This window comes from Grammomys surdaster, unplaced genomic scaffold, assembly GCF_004785775.1.
Source record: "Grammomys surdaster isolate TR1022 unplaced genomic scaffold, NIH_TR_1.0 126133, whole genome shotgun sequence".
In the NCBI taxonomy this organism is placed as follows: Eukaryota; Metazoa; Chordata; class Mammalia; order Rodentia; family Muridae; genus Grammomys; species Grammomys surdaster.
In genome coordinates this window covers 7,246,042-7,267,830 of record NW_021620941.1, presented here as the reverse complement: position 1 = coordinate 7,267,830, position 21,789 = coordinate 7,246,042, and the positions used below count along the sequence as shown (strand labels likewise).

The 21,789-nt window shown below is 50.4% G+C and overlaps 1 protein-coding gene across 4 annotated transcripts; it reads right to left on the bottom strand.

Annotated features, from left to right (window-relative positions):
- Positions 1 to 233: 233 nt before the first annotated feature.
- On the bottom strand, positions 234 to 7,058 carry Slc2a6 (solute carrier family 2 member 6). Of its 4 annotated transcripts, none has more exons than XM_028756950.1 (10): positions 6,895 to 7,058; positions 6,219 to 6,381; positions 4,981 to 5,187; positions 4,288 to 4,387; positions 3,637 to 3,845; positions 3,217 to 3,369; positions 2,534 to 2,642; positions 2,024 to 2,203; positions 1,617 to 1,762; positions 234 to 961 (listed from the first exon to the last, which is right to left on the bottom strand). In XM_028756950.1, exons 1-10 carry the CDS (start codon positions 6,981 to 6,983, stop codon positions 806 to 808), a joined length of 1,512 nt encoding a protein of 503 aa, XP_028612783.1. In that variant the 5' UTR covers positions 6,984 to 7,058; the 3' UTR covers positions 234 to 805. The 4 variants fall into 4 exon arrangements, with proteins under 4 accessions (XP_028612783.1, XP_028612785.1, XP_028612787.1 ...); XM_028756952.1 differs by having other exon boundaries at positions 3,217 to 3,285; positions 6,895 to 7,024; XM_028756954.1 differs by lacking the exon at positions 1,617 to 1,762 and having other exon boundaries at positions 6,895 to 7,024.
- Between the last annotated feature and the right edge of the window lie 14,731 nt (positions 7,059 to 21,789).

Sequence of the window (21,789 nt, the reverse complement as noted above, 5' to 3'; positions counted from 1 at the left end):
TGTAACTGGCAGGGAAACCCTGTCAATGCTAGCTAGGCCTAGCCTGGCCTGAGCCTGCTCACAGGGTCTCGAAGAGAGTAACCTAGGCGTAGAGGGCAAGCTGGCCCTGAACCCCACATTGACTGTTGCTTTCTCTGCATTCATAATGTCCAGAGTGCTCTGGCAGTCTGGGCTGAGTTTAGGGGTGGCCTGGCTGCTGGGGTAGATTCTCCCTGGAAAAGATCCCACTCCCCTTTCTTTCCTGAGGCTGTAGACCCAGCTCCTTTATTTGGAAAAGCAATGAACAGTTTGCAGACTAGAGGTATCCAAGGTTGGACTGGGTCCTGTGCTCTGGCATTTGGAAGTTCAGTGTTCCCCAAGGTACCCAGACCTTTGTGGGTACAGGATCCTGTCCTCCCCCTGGCTAGTTGATCAGAACATAATGATATGACAGTGTCCTTGTACAATGCCTCTTTGCCACCTCCATCTCTGTTTTCTGTCCTCAACATGTTCCTACATGGGAAGTGTTCCTTGTAGGAATGAGGAACCAGGTCGGAGGTCCCAACAGCCTTGTTCTTGGGTACAGCCTTTGCTCAGTCTGGGGAAGGGCTGCCTGCTCCCCTTGCAGATCTCAGCTGAGGTATTACAGCACTGCAGGCTGCCTGCTGAGGCCCACCGGCCCATAGCTGGTGAACTGCCTGTCCCAAGGTGGAAGTGTACTCTGGCTGATGGCAAGGGTGCTGCTGCGCCCGGTTGCAGGTGTGAATCTGTGGCCAGTGCATAGGCCTGGCCTGGGTGGTTTGGCCCCTTACAAGCAAGGCCCTGACTAGGGCCTGAAGGACATCCTGCGAGTGTGGAAGAAGGCCTCGATCTGCTCCAGCGAGCGGCCCCTGGTTTCAGGTACACAGCAGCCTGTGAAGAGCAGGCTGAGCAGGCAGATGGCCGAGAAGAAGAAGAAAGGCACCTGGAGGCCGAAGGCATTCTGCAGTAGGGGGTTGGGGAAGGAGTTATTGAGCAGACACGGCCTCCACAAGAATGTTATGGGCTCAGCTAGTACTGGCAGCCTGTGAGGCCTTCATCTGGCCAGGGCCGTGCTCAGAAACCACCCAGCCTTCCCTCCTACTCCCAAGCTGCCCTTCAGCCATCCTGCCTGGAGACTCTACTCTCTTAGTATCCTTCCCCCACCCAAGCTCTAGGCTGCCTACAGGGCCTGGTAGGCAGCATGTTGTGTCATCCCTCCTCTCAACTTTGACTGTTGAGTGAGCAGGGCAGGTTCTGGCTTATACTGACCCATCTAGATTTCCCTGGGAGAGTCTGGAGCCAGCCAGCATTCAGGTCTCTTCAGGGCCTGCTGAATTGCAGTGCTGAGAGCAAGGTATATTTAGGAAGGACCTCACACCATGCTATAGTCAGGTAGCAGGGTTACATTAGAGAGGCCTACTAGCATCCAGTAAGTCAGGAGACAATGCAGCTGTGCAGGGTACCATGGGCAGAGCTATATTCTTGGGCTGGGAAGTAACCTGGTTATCACTTGACCAGCCTTAACCCTTAAGAGTACTGTGCTCCTTTCTAGGGGCTGCTGAGCAGAGACTGCTAAAAGAGAAATCTAGCTGGGAGTCCTGGGGCCAAACACTCACCACTGCCAACAGGAAGTACTTAGTGAGGACAAAGGCTGTGAGCCAGCTGACCAGCACGCAGAGCCCTGAGGCCACGCCACGGGCACGCAGGGGCAGAACCTCAGACATGAGGAGCCAGGTGATGGGCCCCCAGCCCATGGCATAGCCTGCCCGGAAGAGAGGGGCAGTTGGGCTCAGGCCCTGGGAACCCTCAGGCTGCCCTCTTGCCTGTGTCTCATGATCCTGCTGGGGCAGGGCTGCCTGCTCCCCTGAGCATCTCAGCTGAGGTATTACATGATGAGTTGCTAGAGGGCCTGATTCTCCAACTCCCCAACTCCTTAGGCAACCCAGGACAGCGATAGAATCCTTGTGGACTCCATCCCCCAAACAGCCCATCCCAAGTCTCCTCATCACTATGGTGCTCTTACCCATAATGAAGAGCATGGTGGCCAGCAGGGGTATCAGGGTGAGATAATTGAAGGCTGTGGCTGGGGGCTGCTCTGTGCCCCCTAGGGTCACGATGTCCATGGTGCTGTTGGGGGTCAGAGGCCTTGGCACAAACTGGACATACAGCCCCAGCGTCAGGTTGGCAACAAACATGATGGATGCTGTGGATACATGGGCAGCTCAGAACCAGATCCTCTGAGCTTGAGGTCCTTTCCAAGCCCCACAGCACCTCTTGCTAGATGGCAAGGCTGGCTTATAAAAGGGTCAACCCTCTGCTTCCAACACAGAGTGGCAAGCTCAGGGTCTCCTGCCACACCCATGAGTGGGTGGGTGGGCTCCTTTGCTCTTGGAGCATGAGCAGACCTGTGTATAGCAGCTGCTCTTTCATAGGTCCTGGACCATGTGCTGGGAGGCTTGGATACGGCCCAGAGATTGCAGTGGACACAGTGGCTATAGGGATAAGAGGCATACGTTACAGTAGGGACACTCACCTGACACATAGAGCAGGACTTTTCGGCCAGCCAGGTCCATAGTGACAGCGGCAATCAGCACAGACAGGAGCCTCACAGCACCAACTATAGCTGCATCCTGCTGGGAGGGCTGTGGGGCAGGGCACTGGGCTGAGAGACCTGGCCTGGTGTCCTGTGCCCTACCCTGACTCTAATGCACTAAGGACATTCAACCCTAAGTCCAAGGTCACTGTCCCCCCTTTTTTTGGCCATGAGCTATCCTAGCTATTGAGCCCTAGGTACTCTTTCTGTGGCTCAACTTCTATTTAGGTTTTCCAGCCCAGGCGTATCTACTGTACCTACTACTAGCCATCGTGGGCAGGGCACAGACCCTGGCTGGACAGTAATGGAAGGCTTGAGTCATTCCCGTCTTCCCACCTCATGCAGGAAGAAGCTGGGGTGGAACTGGGCTCCCAGGGACCTCACAGTCCTTCCTGGTATCTGAGCCTGGGGCCACAGTCCCAAGAGTTCCATAATCTATTAAATTGTTTTCTTTTGTTATTCTGTATACTTTAAAGCACTTAAACTTCATTTGAGAGTGTAGTTGAGGTAGGTTGTGAATGAGAGGCATTCAGATCTCAGCCACCTAACTTTCTGGCTGCCCTGTCTGTACTCTTCTCAACAGCCTCAGGACTCTTGGCCGTGCTGGCTGAGTGGGTTCTCACCAGCACCACAGATGTGCTGTCGAAGATGGTCTGTAGGTACACGAGGATGGGGGTGATGCCTGTCAGCTGCTGCAGAAAGCGCATCAATACTGCAATGAGAATAGGCCGGTACACACGGGGTTCCCGGGCCTCCGCCCATGACACTCGGCTACTCTGAAACACAAAGCTGCTGTTGAGGGCTATGCCAGGCTCTCCAGTCCTGGCCACCCCGTCTTGGCACTTGTGGGTCTAGGGGAAACCTTCTTCTTCCCTCTTCCAAGAGAGGCCAACCACAGGAGGCTGCATGGGCTCTGCACAGTAGCAGGAATCACTCTTGTTTGAGGAAAGGCTATCGAGGCACAAAGAGGCCTAGTATGTGTCCAAGGCTACACAGAGCTTTCTGTGTTGGGGCCTGATCAGGAAGGACCACACATGCTGTACCTGTCTCCGAACGTTATCCTGGATCTGCTCAAACTCCCAGTGGACCTCAGAGTCAGCTCGCAGCCAGGTTAGTGCCTGCAGTGCTTCCTCATCCCGGCTCTTTGAGAGCAGGAAGCGAGGCGAGTTGGGCATGAAGCTAAGCAGCAGGATCATGATGAGAACAGGCCCTTCCCCGGCCACAGCAAGCCATCGCCAGGGCAGCAGAAGACCTGGTGAGAGAGGCTTCAGTGAGGAGATGGGGCCTCTGAGGAATCTTGCTCTCCCAGCCTAGCTTCCCGAGTCCCTGTAGTAGGGGCAATGAGGGGCTTCAGGAATTGCCTGGACCCTGGTACTAAAATGAGATCCTTAAATTGTCTCAGTATAATGGGAAGGTATTGGGAAGGCTGGGTTTGGGGCTCTCACCCCCGTCACCCAGGCAGGCAAACTCCTGTACGGGGTTCCCTCATGAATTGACAGGATACTTGGCACTCCAGTGCTGTGGGAAGGTGGTCTGAAGCTGCTGCAGTAGGATAGGCCTCAGTGCTCAGAGAGATGGTGCCTACTGGGGCTAGGAAGCCACATGTCCTGTCTATCAGTACTGGGTTTCTTCAGGGAGAGTTTCATTCTCCCCATCTTCAGAACCTGAATGCTGGAGTTCAGGATGGTACTTGCCGAGGGCGTAGAGAGACAGGGATCCAAACACGGCCATGAGCTGCGGTGTAGCCCCCAGGGCCCCACGAACACCAGGGGGTGCAATCTCAGACACGTACACCTGTAAGGCACATGCCCCAACTTGGGACTTTAGTGGGAATTCACGTTCCTGGGTCCACTGGGGTGGTAGAGGGACTTGGGAGCCTGGAGAAGCTGGCAGGGGTCTTATTCTGACCATAACTCTGATCTTCCTTTCCCCAGCAAAGAAGTATGCAGAAGCATTCAGCTCTGATGGGTATGGATGGGGTTACCCAACCAAGCCCAGGGTCTTCAGACTTGGGGCTGAGCAGGCATCTGTATTTACCCTAGTGACCTCTTTTCCCTCTGGGCTTGGCCAGAGGATCAGTGTGTGTGTGGAGTACTACACAAGGTAAGCAGTGGGGGTGGGGGTGGAAGTGGACAGGAACTTCCCTTCACATCCCTTGTGCAATGCAAATTTTTTCACTTGAGCAATGCATTGAACTGAAGTCAAAACGCAGGGTAGGAAGTTTCAGGTTAGGAAGTTTTGGGTGACAGTGATGTCAGCTGCTTTAGTGGAGGGGGCTGAGGTTCTCTGGGCAATGTAGGGGACCCCCACACACTCTCACTGAGGAAAGGCTCAGAGGCAGGGGTGGCCCAGAACAGCCCTGAGGCAGTGGAGACATCTGGCCTTACCGGGATGCAGGCAGCAGTGAGTCCTCCGGCAAAGCCTGTCAGTATCCTTCCCAGCAGAAGCATCCAGAGGCCATGGGCACCGGCCATGAGTGCATAGCCAATGGCTGAGGGGACAGCTGAGAACATGATGCTGAGCTTCCGACCCAGGAGGTCATTGAGTAGCATAGCACTGAGGCCCCCAGCTGCGGCACCCAAGGTGAACACGGACTGCAACGGCGCAAGAAGATATGGTAGCTTTAAGAGCTCTCACCCCCACCAGAGTCTAGAGACCTCCTCCAGAGCTGACCCAGAAACCAGGCATTCATTGGTAGAGTCTCCTGTCGGCAGAGGTGCAACCTGTGGACAACTGTATGCAAAGGTGTCATGACTACTGTTCTACTCTAGAGGTGTGGTGGGGCCACCTATCTACAGTGGCACTGTCCAGGAGTGTCCAATTTTTTTTTTTTTGAGCCCAAGCAGACCTCAAGAACATGATCATCCTCCCTAAGGGCTGAGGTTAAAGGCATTCTCTATGGCTCACACACTACCAAAGAGAACCCTTTGACTTAAAGGCCTGGGACTTTAAGATTTGGGCGTCACTGGAGTTGCTGAAAAATAAAGAATTTGCCTGGAGTCTGCTATTCATGAGCAATGGGACCAGGACACACAGTGTGGCCTCATAAGCCTCAGTTTCTTAGCTGTGTTATGGGGAGAACACAGTTGACCTCAGGGGTGAAAATATTTCAAGACGTGTCTGGCATGTACTCAACATATGCTGTGCGTAACCTGCATGTGCCCACCCCATTTGAAATGCTCAGGAGACGCTACATCTTTCCAGCTTTGTTGTCAAATTGCAACAAAGTAACTCAAGGTCTACTGATATTCTAATGTTAAAGTCTTGGGCTCCTGGGCTCTTCTCTGTCTAGCCATGCTTTGTTCTTGTCCTTTTGGCACCTCTAATCCCTCTGGCACCTGGTGTGCCTGCCTCCAGACACCCAGGAAGATGTCAGCTCTGCTGTGGCAGCCTGGCTTTGGGTATGGGGTTGGGAAATCTTCTCAGCCCCTCCCCACATCTCTGCAGGATGTCACTTCCTCACGGGTCTTGCCATCACTGCTAGCAGACAGGAGTGTGTGTTAGGGAGGGGTACCAGTGCTCTAGGAGGTTCTAAGGCTAGGTGATTTTAGTTCCCTGTGGTAAACAGGCTGAGTGGGTCCATGCTCCCTCTACTACCCCATCTGAATTAGAGAATAGGCCTCACCCCAAACCAGGATGCCTGGATTTTGTCCAGATGTAGTGCTGGGTCAGAAGAGAGCTTCAGTGCAGGAATGACTGGAGACGTGTAGACCAGGGCATACCCAAAGCTGAAATTACCTAGCACAGCAGCAAAGGTGGCCAGGAACACCCTTCTGTTTTGTAACGCCCTGGTGGGGGTTGGGGTGGAACCAAAGGATCAAGGTCAAATCCTTTAAATGGACCCCGGTTTCCCAGAATGCTGCCTTCCCTGAGCCCTTGGCCATCCAGCTCAGCAGAGAGCCGGGAGAGGCCTGGGTCCAGGGCCAGTCAAGTTGTAACCTTCAGGCCTGAGCAGCAGCTCTGGGAAGTCCCCAGGCTGTCAGCTGGGGCTAGGGCCTCTTTTTCGCCAGAAAAGAAACTGTGGGTTTTGCCTCCTGTTGTGATGCTCAAAGCGTGTTCTGTGATCTTAGGCAAGACCCTTGTCCTCTCCCTATCCGTGACAGGTGGGGACCCCACCCAGTATTCCTTTGGAGGCTCTCTTCTCTATGGTGGTTCAGTTTTTTATAAATAGGACTTGCGAGCATGCGATAAGAAAGAGTCAGATGACCACTCACCAGAAGTCAGTAGTGGCCCAAGATGTGTGCTGCCTGCTAGAGATAATGCCATCCCAACCTCCCATCCCCACGCCCTGAGACTCTCACCCGGCCCGTGCCCTCTCTCCAGGAGACTCTGGCGCCTCGGGGAAGGTGTCATAGTCCAGTCCGTCGGCTCTTAGCAGGGGCTCCTGCATGGCCAGCGCAGATGGTCGGACTCCACCGCAGCTAAAGCATCCGCCCGAGCCCCTAGCAGGGTAGGCGAAGCTCCGCCCTACGGACGTGATTGGCTGTAGGGCGGCCCTGCAGAGCCATGCTGTCCAATGAGACAGCTGCATGCTTCGGATGCAGGGTGCGATCAGGCGCGTCCCATCGCGTGCGCCCTGAGGCCCTGGATTCTGCCGGGGAAACCCGCTCCTAGGGCAGGGCCCGCGGCGGGCCAGCCCGAGCAGACACCTGTCCCAGTGGCTTGTGATCCTGCAGCCAAGGCCTCTGAGCCTTACTTCGCCAGGCTAAAAGCGTGTACTGCTCCGTGGCTGGGTCCGGCTTTACGGAGGAAAAGCCCAGAGAGTCCAAAGTTTGCCAAGGTCACACCGCGGATGATGATGATGATGATGATGATGATGATGATGATGATTAAACAATGGTCTCCCTCGGCCCTATTCTGTGCCCTCGCCTGTCACTTAGATGTCACTTCTACACCTGCCACCTCACTTCTCGCCTCCTAACCCTAGCTGACCCTAGTGAATCGCTACCTTGGGTGTGTGCAGTAGAAGGCTGGAGCAGAGACCCAAGCAGGTTCACTGGGGTGTCTCACCGTGGACAGAACCCAAGGCTCCTCTCTGCTAGCAAGCAATCTGTCTCTGAGGTACATTCCTGACCTCTGGCATTTCCTGGTTGTCCAAATAGCTTTGCATTGTTCAAAATCATTCCAGTAGTGATATACAAATAGCAAAGAAAAGAAGAATCGAAACGGAAACTTCTCTGGAAGCTCATTCTAGGAGGTGGAAAAAGCCACAGTCAAGATGCCTATCTGTGTTTTTGGACTTTTTCATTCATAGGAGTGGACTCATTTCCTGTTCACATTTTTAAACTGACCCCTTGTCACCAGGCTATTAAAACAGTAAAGGGCGTCGTAGAAATCTCAGTTCCCCTTTACTACACAATAGAAACACTCCTACGGAGGACAGTAGAGAGCAGAAAACTGCCCATCTCCCACAGCCCACCCTGGCTGGACTTCTTTCCTTCCTGTGTCTGCCTTGCCTGTCTGTTACTTAGTGGGGTGGTGTTCCACTTCACATCCAAGTCCAAGCTAAAGTGTGTCACACACACACACACAATTTTGGGAGCTGGAGAGGTGGCTTGGCTGCTCTTGCGGGGGACTAAGCTTGACTCCTAGCACCACATGTTGGTGCACAGCCCCTCACTTTTGCCTCCATTTCCAGGACCACTGAGGCCCTCTTCTGGCTTCAGCTCTTACGTGGTGCAGACAAAACACCCATACACATGAAACATTTAAGATATGTAATTCTTAAATTTTATATTTGTCTCTGAGTCTGTGCTCCTGAGGCTAGAAGTGTTGGATTCTAGGAGCTGGAGTTACAGGCAGGTCAGTCCCTGGTAATGATGGGAGCCAAGCTTGGGTCCTATGGGAGAGCATGTAGGACCTGTTCTTGTGACTGCTGAACCATCTCTTCAGGCCCCCTCCACCCCTTTGTCATTTGAGATAGGGTCTTATGTACTCCAGGCTGGCATCAAACTTGCTAGGTAGCTAACTTCTTTGATTTCATCCTGCCTCCACCTCCCATTGGGACTGCAGGCCTGTCTTCATTCTGTGCTAGGGATTAAACTCAGGCAGGTACTACATTAACTGAGCTTCATCGCAGCCCTATCTGACTTGAGATAAGTTTCATCAGGTTGTCCAGGCTGGCCTTTCAGTACTCCTGCCTCAGACCACCAAGTAGTTGGGGTTGTTAAGTAGGTAGTCAGACATTAGCAAGCTTGGCGGCCTTTGAGGACATCTCTCATATAATTAGTTCTGGGTCCCACTTCCTGCATCCTGGCAATGAAGCTTTTACAGAAATGTCATAGTTACTCCTTAAAAATTAAAAAAAAAAAATGGAGGGGTGCAAAGTCTCTCTATTTAGCTATGGGTGACCTGGCAGTCACTATATGGACCAGTCTGTCACTGCACTCACAGAGATACACCTGCTTCTGTCTCTGGAATGCTGGAGTTAAAGGTATGAGCCATCATACCCAGTCTAGTTGGCTCTCTTTAAGATTGAAAATATTTAGTGGCCTGCCAGCGATTATTTAAGGACTTTCTTTAAGTTTTTTTTCTACTTCATTTAGTTTCCGTATGTATGTATGTATGTATGTATGTATGTATGTATGTATGTATCTATCTATCTATCTATCTTTTGTTTTGTTTTGTTTTGTTTTGTTTTTTCGAGACAGGGTTTCTCTGTAGCCCTGGCTGTCCTGGAACTCACTCTGTAGACCAGGCTGGCCTCGAACTCAGAAATCCGCCTGCCTCTGCCTCCCAAGTGCTGGGATTAAAGGCGTGTGCCACCACCGCCCGGCTACTCTATCTATCTATCTATCTATCTATCTATCTATCTATCTATCTATCTATGTGTGTGTATGTGTGTATGTGTGTGTGTATGTATGTGTATCTGTGTGTGTGTGCCATAGAGAAGACAATTGGAGAACAATTAGTGAGAGAAGGATTGGAGGTAATCAGTTCTAATCAGTTCTCTCCTTGCACCCTGTGGTCCCAGGAGTTGAACTCAGATTGTCTGGTTTAGTAGCAGCATCTTTGCCCACTGAGCCGTCTCACCAGCCCAGGACAAAGCAGGCCGTTATATTCTACTGGCAAGGCAAGTTCCCTGTGCCTTACCTTTTCTTTCCCATGCTCCCATGTGGTCCATGGCTGTGGGATGTGATGTAGGAGGGTGAAGCATTTAACTTGCTCTTTTCTTCCTGGCTCACTGGGATGCCTTCTTCCCCTCACCCACCATTCGCATAACCAAGAATGACCTTGGCTCAAATTTAGGGGGAGGGGTGGGAGCAAGCAGAGCAGCTGGAGCTTGCCCTAATTTGGCACTGTGGGTTGGTTGCTGAAGCCCCTGACAAATAATGGAGCACTGTGCTGCCTTGACCATGTATGCTGTGTATGATTCCAGGCTTCAGGACCCTTTAAATGAAAAAAAAAATTATATCTGTTGCTCAAGTGTGCACATGCATGAACGTGTGCATGTGCCCGTGTGTGATGGTGCATGGTGCATATGTGAAGGTCAGTGGACAACTTATAATAATACTTGCTTCTATTTTTCTACTACATAGGTTCCAGGGACTAAATTCACCCCTCAGGTTTCCCAACAAGTGTCTCTACCCACTGAGCCATCTCCTTGGGCCCCAGTTGCTTTGCTAACTGAGTAGATTTCACATGTAAGATAGCTAAGACTTTAGGCCGAGGTTCAGTGTTTTAGTTGCTTTATTTCTGAGGACTTGACTGCCTTATCAACATAAAGAGGGGCATCTCTACCCACTTTCTTCACATGTGCCCAAAACGAGAGCAAAGTCACAAACGGGCACACTCTCCCTTCTTGCCTTTCCTTCTATGGGTTCCTGCCCTATTGGTAGTTTGTGAGGGCCAGGATTGGGAGCCAAGCCAAAGCAAAAGCCAGTCTTAGTGACACTTTTATTCCCAATAGTTGAGATCAGACCTCCATCATGGCAAGGGGAGAACTCCTTTCCCTTGAGGCCATTGGTCTCCCTGCTGCTTTCTGCTTCCAACTTCCCTTCACTTACAAGTGTCTGCGGACTCTGGGATCTCCCGTATTTCCCTGTTCAGGGGGACTCACCTCCATTTACTTCCTCTTCCTCCCCTTGGCCTCTTGACGCCTGCTATGCCCATTCTCACCTGACTCAGTTTCTTTCCAAAAGGGATGTGACTGAACTCTCATGGTTTCTAGCAGTTCCTCCTCCCATGGGACAAAGGTCAACAAGTTTCCTTTTTTCCTTTAATACGTATTCCAGGGTAGCTAGCCCAGGAGACATACATACATACATACATACATACATACATACATACATACATGAATTATATATATGTAAAGCTAGAATGCCCATACACATAAATAAACAAATTCTGTTTTTGTAGAGAGAATCTCTCATGTACTGTATGAAAGGATCACCTGTCAATGAAAAGCTGATTGGCCAATGAGCTGAGGCAGGGAATAGGAAGTGGGAATTCAGGTAGAGAGAAACTCTGGGATAGAGTCAGATGCAGAAAGATTCACACAGAACTCTTATGAGACAGATGCAGACTGAGAAGAGGTAACCAGCCATGTGACACTCATAGAATAGAATAAATGGGTTAAGTTACAAACTAGTCGGGGTTATAAACCCAAGCTTATGGCCTAGGCATTTGTTCATATGTAATTAAGTCTCAGAGTCATTATTTCAGGAACTAGGGTGCGGGTGGGAAAGTCCGAAGTTACACATTCTCTGTCATCTATGTCAAGAGAAGGAACAGAGAAGATGAGGAAGCTAAAGTTACTAGGGAAAGATAGAGTGAGAACAAGCAACATAAGATGGCCACTGGCTCCTCTGGAGAAAATGGATCCGGCAGATGGATGCTGGGCCTGTGAGGAGATACACAGGTCACTGGGAGGGACAGTACCTGAAATAGGGTACTCTCCTAAGGCACAGTCTACTCTCCCAAATCTAAGGATCCTTACATAGAACACAAGCATTGCCCTGGGCCTGGCCTCCAGTTGGCCTCTGAAGGAGGTTTGTTTTGTTTTGCATCTTCTGTACCTCAGGCTGGGCTCAAAGTTCAAGGTCAATCATGGCTGATAATCACTCCTGTTTGGAGTCATTAGAGAGGAAGGAGCCTCAACTGAGAAAATGCCTTGAAAAGATCCAACTGTGCACAAGCCTGGAAGGCATTTTCTTTACTAGTAATTGGTGGGGGAGGACCCAGCCCATTGTGAGTGGTGCTCCCCCAAACAGGTGGTCCTGGGTTCTGTAAGAGAGAAGCTGAGCGAGCCATGAGGGACAAGGCAACAAACAACGTTTCTCGGTGGTCTCTGCATCAGCTCCTGCATTTAGATTCCTGACCTGTTTGAGTTCCTGTCCTGACTTTCTTCAATGATGAACAGTGATTTGAAAGTATAAGCCAGATAAACCCTTTCATCTTCAAGTCACTTCTGGTCATGGTGATTTTTCACAGCAATAGAAACCCTGACTAGGATACTCCCTTCTCCAGTGCTGGGATTACAGACTGGGCACCATGTTTGTTTTGGGTAAATTTATTTATTTATTTAAAGATTTATTATGTATACAGTGTTCTACCTGCATGCCAAAAGAGGGCACCAGATCTCATTATAGATGGTCATGAGCTACCATGTGGTTACTGGGAATTTAATTTAGGATCTATGGAAGAGCAGCCAGTGCTCTTAACCACTGAGCATTCTAAACTTTAAAGATCTCTCCTTGATGGCACCCCTCTAGTCAGTTCTCACCTTGTATTCAGGACAGTGGCCTTTGACTTTCGGAGATGGCCACTAGCATGGCACGCCAGTGATGGGCATCCACCTTTCTGTAAAGAGGCCTTTCTAATCCATCCTGGTTATGAGCTACTAATATGGTGGATGATCACAGTCACCCCAGCTGTAAGTAGGTTTAAAGGCTCAGACGCATTCCTCTTGCTTGGATTCTGAGTAGTACTTTACCTCCAGATCAGCACATTCCTTTGTTATGGACTTTTAACTGGTACTCACTCTGCAATACCCCAATGCTGGCCTTTAAAAATCATCCCTGGATTTGATCTCTGGAGATCTCATCAACACTGTTATGACCCTTCTTTATTTCAAAGGACACTCAGCCTATAGGTAAATCTGTGGGCATTGGACACCATGTTCATTGCTCTTGAAGACCCTAGTTTTCTGGAAAGTTGGAAACAGGTTCTACTGTAATATTGTATATTGTATATTGTACTGATCCTATCAGTCTCTGGAGCTGTGTAATTAACCACCACTTTAATTTATCTCTTTCTATTCAGAGTTGATCTAACCTCAGGGGGTCATATGAGGACCTAAATCCATCTGTCTGGGCCCCTGATCTTCTTCCAAGGTCTGAAGTCCAGCAAAGCTGAAGACATAAACGCTTTACCTTGTTTCAACCCAAAGTAGCCAGATCAACTCAGCACTGATCACCTAAGTGATTTTAGTGCCTGCGTCTTGAGAGGGACTCTTAGGCAGCTACTAAAAGCCAAGCATTAGCAGGCATGGTCATTGGAGCTGGTTCCCTGCAGTCAGTTTGGACTCCACCTCCTGTTTCTCTGACAACACACTGATTTTTAAGGATGAAGAAGTATCTTGATTGTGCTCCTTAAGAGCAACAGTGTTGTATGAAAGGGGGCTGGGCTAAGGGAGCAGGGCTCTGTGGCCCACTGGGGGAAAACCATTCCTTCTGGTCAAGCAGGGCTGGTCTATAGATTTGTTTATTTCTTTATTATTACATTTATTTAGTGTTTGTGTTTGTGTGTGTGGCAGAGAGTAGAGGTCAGAGGACAACTTGTGGGAATCAGTACTCTCTTTACACTCTGTGCGTCCTTGGAGGCGTGGCAACAGGTGTCTGAACCCACTGAGCCATCTCGCTGTCCTTATGTCCCTTCTGCCCTTTCCTTTCGTTTTAATCTACTTGGTTACATGATTTATTTATTTATTTATTTATTTATTATTTATTTACCAAAAGAATGAGATCTAGTTAAAAAAAAAAAAGAAGGAATGGGTTATGAATTTTGACTTTGGCCCTAGGTAGAGAAATGAAATTCTTTAAAAAAAAAAAAAAAGATTTTATTTATTTATTTTATACATGGGTGCTCTATCTACATATATCCCTGTATGCCAGAAGATCCCATTACAGATGGCTGTGAGCCACCATGTGGTTGCTGAGAATCAAACTCAGGACCTCTGGAAGAGCAGACACTGCTCTTAACCACTGAGCCATCTCTCCAGCCCCAAGAAATAGCATTCTTTACTGCCTAAAATATAAGAGTGGGTAAGGTGTAGTGTTCACAGTTTTAATCTCAGAACTTGGGAGGCAGAGGCAGGCAGACTTTAAGGCTAGCCTGGTCTACATAGAGAGTTCTCGGCTAGCCAGGGCTACATAGTAAGAACCTGTCTCAAATCAAACACCAACTGTATTAAGGTGTAATTTATAGACAACAAAAAGAGTACATGTTCAGTGTATGTACCTACTCATGAGTCTTCACAACTTGGAGAGGCCTCTGGCCAAGACATAAATGACTATTTCCCAGACGGTTGTCTTGGGTGGTTGCACCCTCTTCCCACCACCCCTCCCCTAGGTTGTGTGCTGTGATTCAGATTAGGCAAGCTTCCTAGCCTCGCAGCTGTTCATTGCCTGTTGGCTCAGGCTTCCTGTGGGTGGGGTGGGGGAAAGGGGAAAGCACAGAATTCTGTGCTGTGGTTTTGCAGTTTGTCCCTTTTGCTTGTGGGGCAGTGGTGACTTTAAGTGGCCAGGTGTTTCTGGATTGAAACTAACAGTAAGATGGTGAGGGCCCCGGCCCCAACTGGTCCTGTGAGTAATGAACCCTGAGTTGCTAATGCTCTTCTGTTTTGGGCATTTGTGTAGCTTCAACAAGTTTTGCTTATCTGTTTTGTTTTGTTTTGTTTTGTTTTGTTTTGTTTTGTTTTGTTTTGTTTTGTTTTGAGACATGGTTTCTGTCTAGCTTTGGTTGTCCTGGAACTCACTCTGTAGACTAGGTTGTCCTCTGCTAGGATTTTTCATGTGTGCCTCCTCTGCCACCACCACCACCACCATCTTGCTAGATTTATTTATTTATTTCATGTATGTGAGCACACTGTCACTGTCTTCAGACACACCAGAAGAGGGCATCAGATCCCATTACAGATGGCTGTGAGCCACCATGTGGTTGCTGGGAATTGAACTCAGAACCTCTAGAAGAGGAGTCAGTGCTCTTAACCGCTGAGCCATCTCTCCAGCCCAACATTTCATTTTTTAAGTGAACAATTTGATGTACATCTGTCTCAAAGGTTATCTCTGCAACGATCTCTAAGGTTGTTCTCGCCCTCTTGCTGGGACTTTCTGCATTCCCTCGCTTGTGTCTGACTTAGTCAGTTGTCTGGGGACCCAGCCTTTGGTTAAGTGTGAAGCTTTTCCCTCTGCCTACCCTGTGCACTGTACAGCACTGGGCACCACAGCATCTGGAAGCCCCTTGCTGAATTGAACTCAATCTCCTTCTCTTCCCGAACCTGCCTCTCCCCAGTATGAGATTCTGTGTTACTCGCAGTGGGTGAAGGCTGGACTGGGAGGGGCCCCAGCTCTTCTCTGAGACACTAGCTGCCCTTGTGGACACACCCACAAGGGTGGAGGCACAGCATTTGGGGAGTCCCTGTTTCCTATAGCCCAGTTCTATCTAGCTCCTCCCCAGACATACCCCTCCCCAGGGGTGGGCACTGCTGAACAAAGCTCTCAACTGGATCTATTCAGAGGAGGTAGTTGAGGGACAAGCTCTCCCAGGATATGAGACCCCTATGGCTGGAAGGTAACATCCCCTCCTCCTGCCTCCTGCCCTGACTACCCCAGGACACTATATCTCAACAGTCCTTCTGTGTGAGGTTCTACCCTGCCCCAAAAGAGGGGCTCTTAAGACAGCTTGCCTGGAAGCTATGTACTATAATCCAAGTCTCAGGTGGCCACAATTGACTTTATAGACTGGTGAAGCCTCTCAGGAGACTTCCTGCTGGCCAAGCCTCTTGTTTCTCATCTCTAAGGCAGCTGTAACTTGGAATCCACGTCACCTGTAGATAGAAGGCAGCTGGTAGGATGGGATCTATCTCCTTCCCAGGCTTCACCAAGGACCTTCCAGACCTGCCTATCAACCTCTAAGTGCCTGGGGAACTGGCAGAGTGGCATTCCAGGACTGTGACACTGGGGCTAAGGTCTCCAGCATCTCAAGGGGAGGTAAGGAGATGATAAGTGAGGCTGGTGGGGGGGGAAGGAGGCCCACCTGACCCTTGCCCTCCCAGGGATCACCAGCAGCCCCTTTTATAATGGAGAAAGCAGTATCCAGGACTGTGGTGGGGTCTATTCCTCTAGCCAGGGAGTTGTACAGAGAGCAAGTGGTGAGTGGGCAGATGCAGATGAGGCCCCTCCCCTCACCCTTCCTCCTTCCCACAGATGGGCCGCCCTGGACCCCCAGAGGAGAAGGTTTCTGACACCCAGTTGTCTGGGGCTCCCGACGCCCCTGGAGACGCTCCTGGTGATGATATGCATGGTGTACAGGATTCAGACTTGGTGCCCTCTGTCACCCTGGCTGCAGCCCTCATCTTATTGTTCCTCCTGATGTCATTCTGGCTAGCATAGCCACCCTGCCAAGCCTCCTGCCACTCCAACCAAGCTTCCTACTAAGTGGGTTCCTGAGCAGAGGGCAGCAGGACAGCTGGGCTTCTAGCTCTACTCTAGGTCAACTCTTGAAGGGGGATCCTATGGGAGGCTACAGCCTGGACCCCTATATTTAGGCAGCTCACATTCGTTCATCTGGCCTGTTTCCATTAATAACTAGCTTTAGCTGTGTTCCCCATCCTTGGAAAGCCATGCTGCGGCCTTCAGATAAGGCATTTGTGTCAATGAGTGGGAGTAACTGCAAGGTCAATCTTTCTATTCTGGGCCTCAGCTTCCCCTCAAGGTGGGCTGGTAGTGCCTGTTTCTTGGAATTTTGAGGAAGATGCCCAGTAAGTGGCCTTCTGTAGTCACTCTGATCAATACTCCCTCAGCACACCAGCCTCTGAATACCCAAAAGATTCATGGGAAATGGGCAAAGGAACTGACCCCAAGGGATGCAGTGGTCTCAGCTGCCACCTGGCGGTTAAAGGTAGAATTGCACCTGCATAGAGGTTCCCTTTGGAGTGTACCAAGCATGGGCCTTTTTTTTAAGATGTGAAATTTTGAGATTTTTGGATGATCATGGATCCCGTTGCCCAGTGAAAACTGTTTTGACATTTGCTGCTGATGTCTATTCCCCATATCTCTGTCTTTGATCTAAAGGTGTTAGAAGAGGAGGCAATTCTCCTGCCTTAAAATATGTGTGGAAAGGATTGCGGGTGGTTCCCTTCCCAGGACACTATGCCTTCCTGCCTTCAGCAACCTGAGTTCCAAGAGACTTTCAGGCATGACTGGTTTTCAGGTAGGGATCTGTTGGTTGGGTCTGGAAGGACAAGGCCACAGTACAAACCTGTCTAAAGAACCCCACAGTTATCTACATTCCACAGAGTAGCTGCTCTGCTAAGTCTGGGGGAAGGGTTTATTGAAGCGTTCGGAGAATAGACTAGGTACCCCAGGGCTACTTTGGCCTGGCTGGTGGCCAGAGACTGTCAGGAGGCTCTGGGGTGTCTCCAGGAGGGCTGCTACAGACGGTGGGATATTTATGTTCTCCAGATGCCGGCTTTCCTTCCAGGAAACTGGGGCCTTGGGAGGATTCCTAGAAGCAGGAACATAAAGCACATGACTGTGTGCCCCACTGGAGACAATTTCCTCTGTTCCAGGATGACAGCAGTCTTAGTCCAACACTTGGGTCTTGTCTTCCCAGGCCATGAGACGTGAACAGGAGCTTTTGGTGGTATCAGAGAGTCTTGGAGGAGTGTGGGTATAGTCCTTGAAGCAGTGGTGACAGGCAGTTCAGGTTGAGGGCAAAGGCTGGGAGTTAGATGATGCCTTCTCACCAGCAGGATGCTGGGGTGGGGAGTCCAGGCAGACGGAAGTGGGACTCTCAATGGGTCGCTGTGGGGTAGAACTCCACAGTGAGGCTCTAAGCATGAGAAGTAACAGGGCCTCAGGTATGGCTCCCACAGCCTCTGGCCTTCTCCCCTGCTTCTTCTCCATCCCTGCTGGAGGAGAGAGAAGCTGAAGCCAGATACCTGGTCCCTCCTGTTCTCTGGGCCTTCTACTCTTGTCCTCGTGGGTGGAGCTGGTTAGATAACAACTCTGATCTCTTTGGAACTTAGCACAAGTTGTCACTTTTTGTCAGGTGTGATCCCAAGCCCCTCATCCCTCCTGACATCTCCCCACCTGTGGAGCTGACCAGACACAAAGCTAGAACATCAGTGTCTTTTCTCTCGATGGCTGAGGTCACTGCTGAAATTGTCAGTCATTTATGGCAGTATTGTCTTGGAAATCATGAAGATTGTAGGCTTTGGGGAACTCAGGAAAGCTGGGCCAAGGACAGAAGCTCTTCCAGGCTTGCCTGCCTGAAATCTAGGTTCTACCCACAGTTCCAGCGCCAGCAAGCTACCCATGCAGGCCATGGCATTGTTAAATAGGACTCATGAAAATGCCCCGTGGTTTTCATGTTTCCAGTAGCCAGCTTGCTCCATCTGGCCCTGTTCCTGGATTCTCACATGCCAAGCTCATTATTACAAGTACCTGGGGAGAGTGCAGGCCAGGAAGAAATTGCATCTGCAAGGAAAATATTGTTTTATATAATTCAGTGGCCTGTTCTGTAAACACTGTGGTTCTGCCTCAGGTTTTTCCTGCCCGTCTCCTACCTCTGGTTCTTCCAGTGGGCACCAGGCAGCCAGATGCCTGAGGTTAGGAAAATATGTGCTTTGGGTGAGTTGGCTGTTACAAAGGGTGACAGGATGGACTTGGAGACTTTACCAGGTGTGTCAGAGAATCCAGGAGTGGGGATGGTTGCAATTTTCCTCCAGAGGCTTGTAGAGAGACTGTTTGTGGATACACATGTGGATATGAATGTCTATAAACACCTGTATTTATGTGTGCACGTGGATAATTATACATGTGTATGCATTTAACCATGTGGTGTTTGTATGGAGGCTGCAGCAGGGGTGAAGGGATGGGATGAGGGATGGGGGTTGGGGAGGAGGGGCATCTACAAGAGCTGGAGTAAAACTGATACACTGCCTACCAGCCTGGTCCAACACAAGTGAACATTTACAGGGAGAGTTCAAGGGCTTCACAGAGGGGCAAGACCAGTGCCTCCTTGGGACAGAAATGGCTTTCTGTTGTTGTTGAAGAGAGCAAATGGAGACGGGTGGATACTCACCACTGCTGTGGTCCTTTCTACTTATGAAGTGGACACAGGCTCTTGGGCAGGGTTACCTCTAGCCCGTTGATGGAAAAATCCTGGGCTTTCTATCTGATAAAGTGGGGGTATTGACTTTCCTCTCACTTGGTGTAAAGGGTTTAAACACTTTAAGGTGCATGTGGTATGCTCCCGAGCCTGGTAACCCTCCCCACATTGCCTTGTATCCTGGGGGAAGGGGAGGCATAGTATTGCTATCTTCAGAGGCAGGTAGAGTTGGCTCTCAGGACAGTTGGATGGTGCTACTGCTTGGATGCTTTGCTTAGATGGGCCAGCAGTCATCTGAGAGGGGAAAGCCAGGGAAGAGGAGGGAGAGGGAAGCCCAGAGTAGGAAGCTGAGACCGTCCTTGTGACAGTGTTGAGCAGTACCAGGTCATCCACTGATATGCTACCAAGCACCATCAACAGCCCTGGGACCCCTGCTTGGTCCTCATCTTTTCTCTAAGCTCCTGTAAGGTCCTGTAGGATCAACTGATGGTACTGAAGGATCACTGGGCTATAGGGAGAAAGGGATGGGGTGACCGATGGGGAAAGAAAAGGGATCAGCACAGACTGTAGCTGGGCGACTGTGCAGAGGGAGGTGTCCAGGGCTGGGCGACTGTGTTCATTCTTGAAAGGCCGAGATTTCCTTGGCAGCCATGTCCTGAGAGATCCGTCTGTTTTCCTGTATCTCACTTCCATTCCTGACACGTTTATGGGACTGCAACCCACTCACAGGTGTTAGGGACATCTTACATGGGACAGGGAAAAGGGGAAGCTGCTTTGTCCCCTCCACTTCCCCATCCATTTCTGTACCTGGGGCCCTAAGGGCAGCTCCTGTTTGTTCCTGGAGTCCCTGCCTGGTAACTCAGACTTGAGCCCTCACAGTGTGGCCTTCCCTCTACAACCTCTGTCTCCTCCTCTTCTATAAGACAGGACTAGCTAAGACTGCAGAATCCCAAAAGATGCAAAGCTGATGAATATACCTGTCCTGCCCGCCTGGCACCTACCTCCTTGTAGCCTCAGTTAACACCCTCTCCAGGGTGTTGCCAACCCTCTGTGGCCACTAAGTAGCAGAACAGCTGCTTTTCTCGCTCAAGAATGACATTACATTTTTTTGGATAGCTGAATACTACTGGCTGGAAATGGGCTAGGGGACAGTCTCACTGCTCCACCCTGCCCCCTTCCTTGAGTATTCACCAGTCCCCTGCTGTCTTGACTAGCCAATGTCAGTGTCAGGCCAAGACCCCTCCTGCTCCTGGTTCAGACTAAGCCCAGTTGGAGACCCTGGGGCCACAGGTGGCCTGGGACACTTCCTTTGAGTTATTTTTGGCTGGAGCGGGCCTGTGGACTCCTAGCCAGAATCAATTACTAAACTTTCATCTTGTTTTGCTGACAGTTTAGATTATGCCAAAAAAAAAAAAAAAGTTCTGTTAGGAGGCCCGAGGGCGCCTCAGGGGAGCAGAGGTGGACACACTAGCTCCCCAGGGAGGGTGTGTGTGTGGATGAGGCAGGGGAGGTGCTGGGAAGAGGTGGAGATGACCAAGGCAGTTGAGGTCTGTCTGTTTATGACTGTGATGTGACTTTTCTGCCCCCATTGTCCTTTGTCCTGTACCAGCAGGGGACATTGCCTTTCACCTACAGCAAAGGACCTTGGGGTGCCCAGGATTTGGCCACGGTCCTGGAAATTATTTAGCAAGGGAGGCTAGGGTTTGCTCTGGGAGCGAAGGCTAAGTTTTTGCCTAGGGGGAGGATTGACCTTACTGAGGGTAAACTAGATAGGTACTGGGAAGCCCCAGAGTTCAGCAAGGATGCACTTGAGGTCTTCTTTTCTTACCCAAGATCCAGGCAGGATCTGTTTCTACAGCTTTCCTCTTACCAGCAAACTGAGACGAGAAACAGACATCCTTCTAAATGCCCTCACCGCTGGATTCCACTGCCTACCTACACCTGCTGAAAGCTGCTGGGGTGGAGGTGGTGATTGGAGTGAATCCCATGGTCTAAAAGGACAGCACATCCTAGCTGGCCAGCAGTGGGAGGGAGGCTGCCCTATGGAACTCCTATTGTTCCACGAGGGACCCACCAGTGAGCATCCTTAACCTCCAGAACCCGGGCTCTGGGAGGCTGGGACAGAGTTTTTAGCATTCCTGGCTGGCACCAGGCTGGTCCAGGTTCTAGGTAGCCTAGATTACAGTACATATACTGCTGAGCATTTTTTGCATTTGGTCTCATGGTGCACTCCACACTGGTGCCCCATTCCACCTGATCCCCTTGCTTCCTTCTGTCTCCTCCCTCCAGCCATAGACCTCACTGTAAGCAGTTTGGAAAGGGGACTGGAAAGCTGGGGAGCCTGCCTCCATGGGGAGGCATAGCCCAGCCCTTCCTCCGCCAGGCCAACAGCCTGCGTGCACAGCTGACAGGCATTTTCCCTTCAGCCACAGCTTCCTAGGGTGCTGTGTGAGTGGTACCCATGTGGACATACTATCCTGGCATTAAAGATGAGCTGCCACACTAGAACAGCATGCCGTGGAGATTCCCCCATGGAGATGCTGTCTTACTTTCTCTGTTGATTTTGTTGTTGTTGTTGTTTTTTCGAGTCCCCTTCATCTAGATATTGACTGAAACAAAAATCACAGGCTACCTTGTACTGTCAAGGAAGGACCTTTGCCCATTAAGGAGATCCTATCGTGCATGCAAGTGTATTCAGTACTGCAGCCTGCACACTTATGTCCTGTGGCCAGGAGGGGGCACCTCTGTGTTGGGCCTGGAGCTCTGCTGCTGGCAGATCCCAGAGCCCATTGTGATCCCAAACTAAGCAGCACTGCTGAGCATCAAGACAGGAGGCACAAGGCACTTCTGCTCCTCTCTCT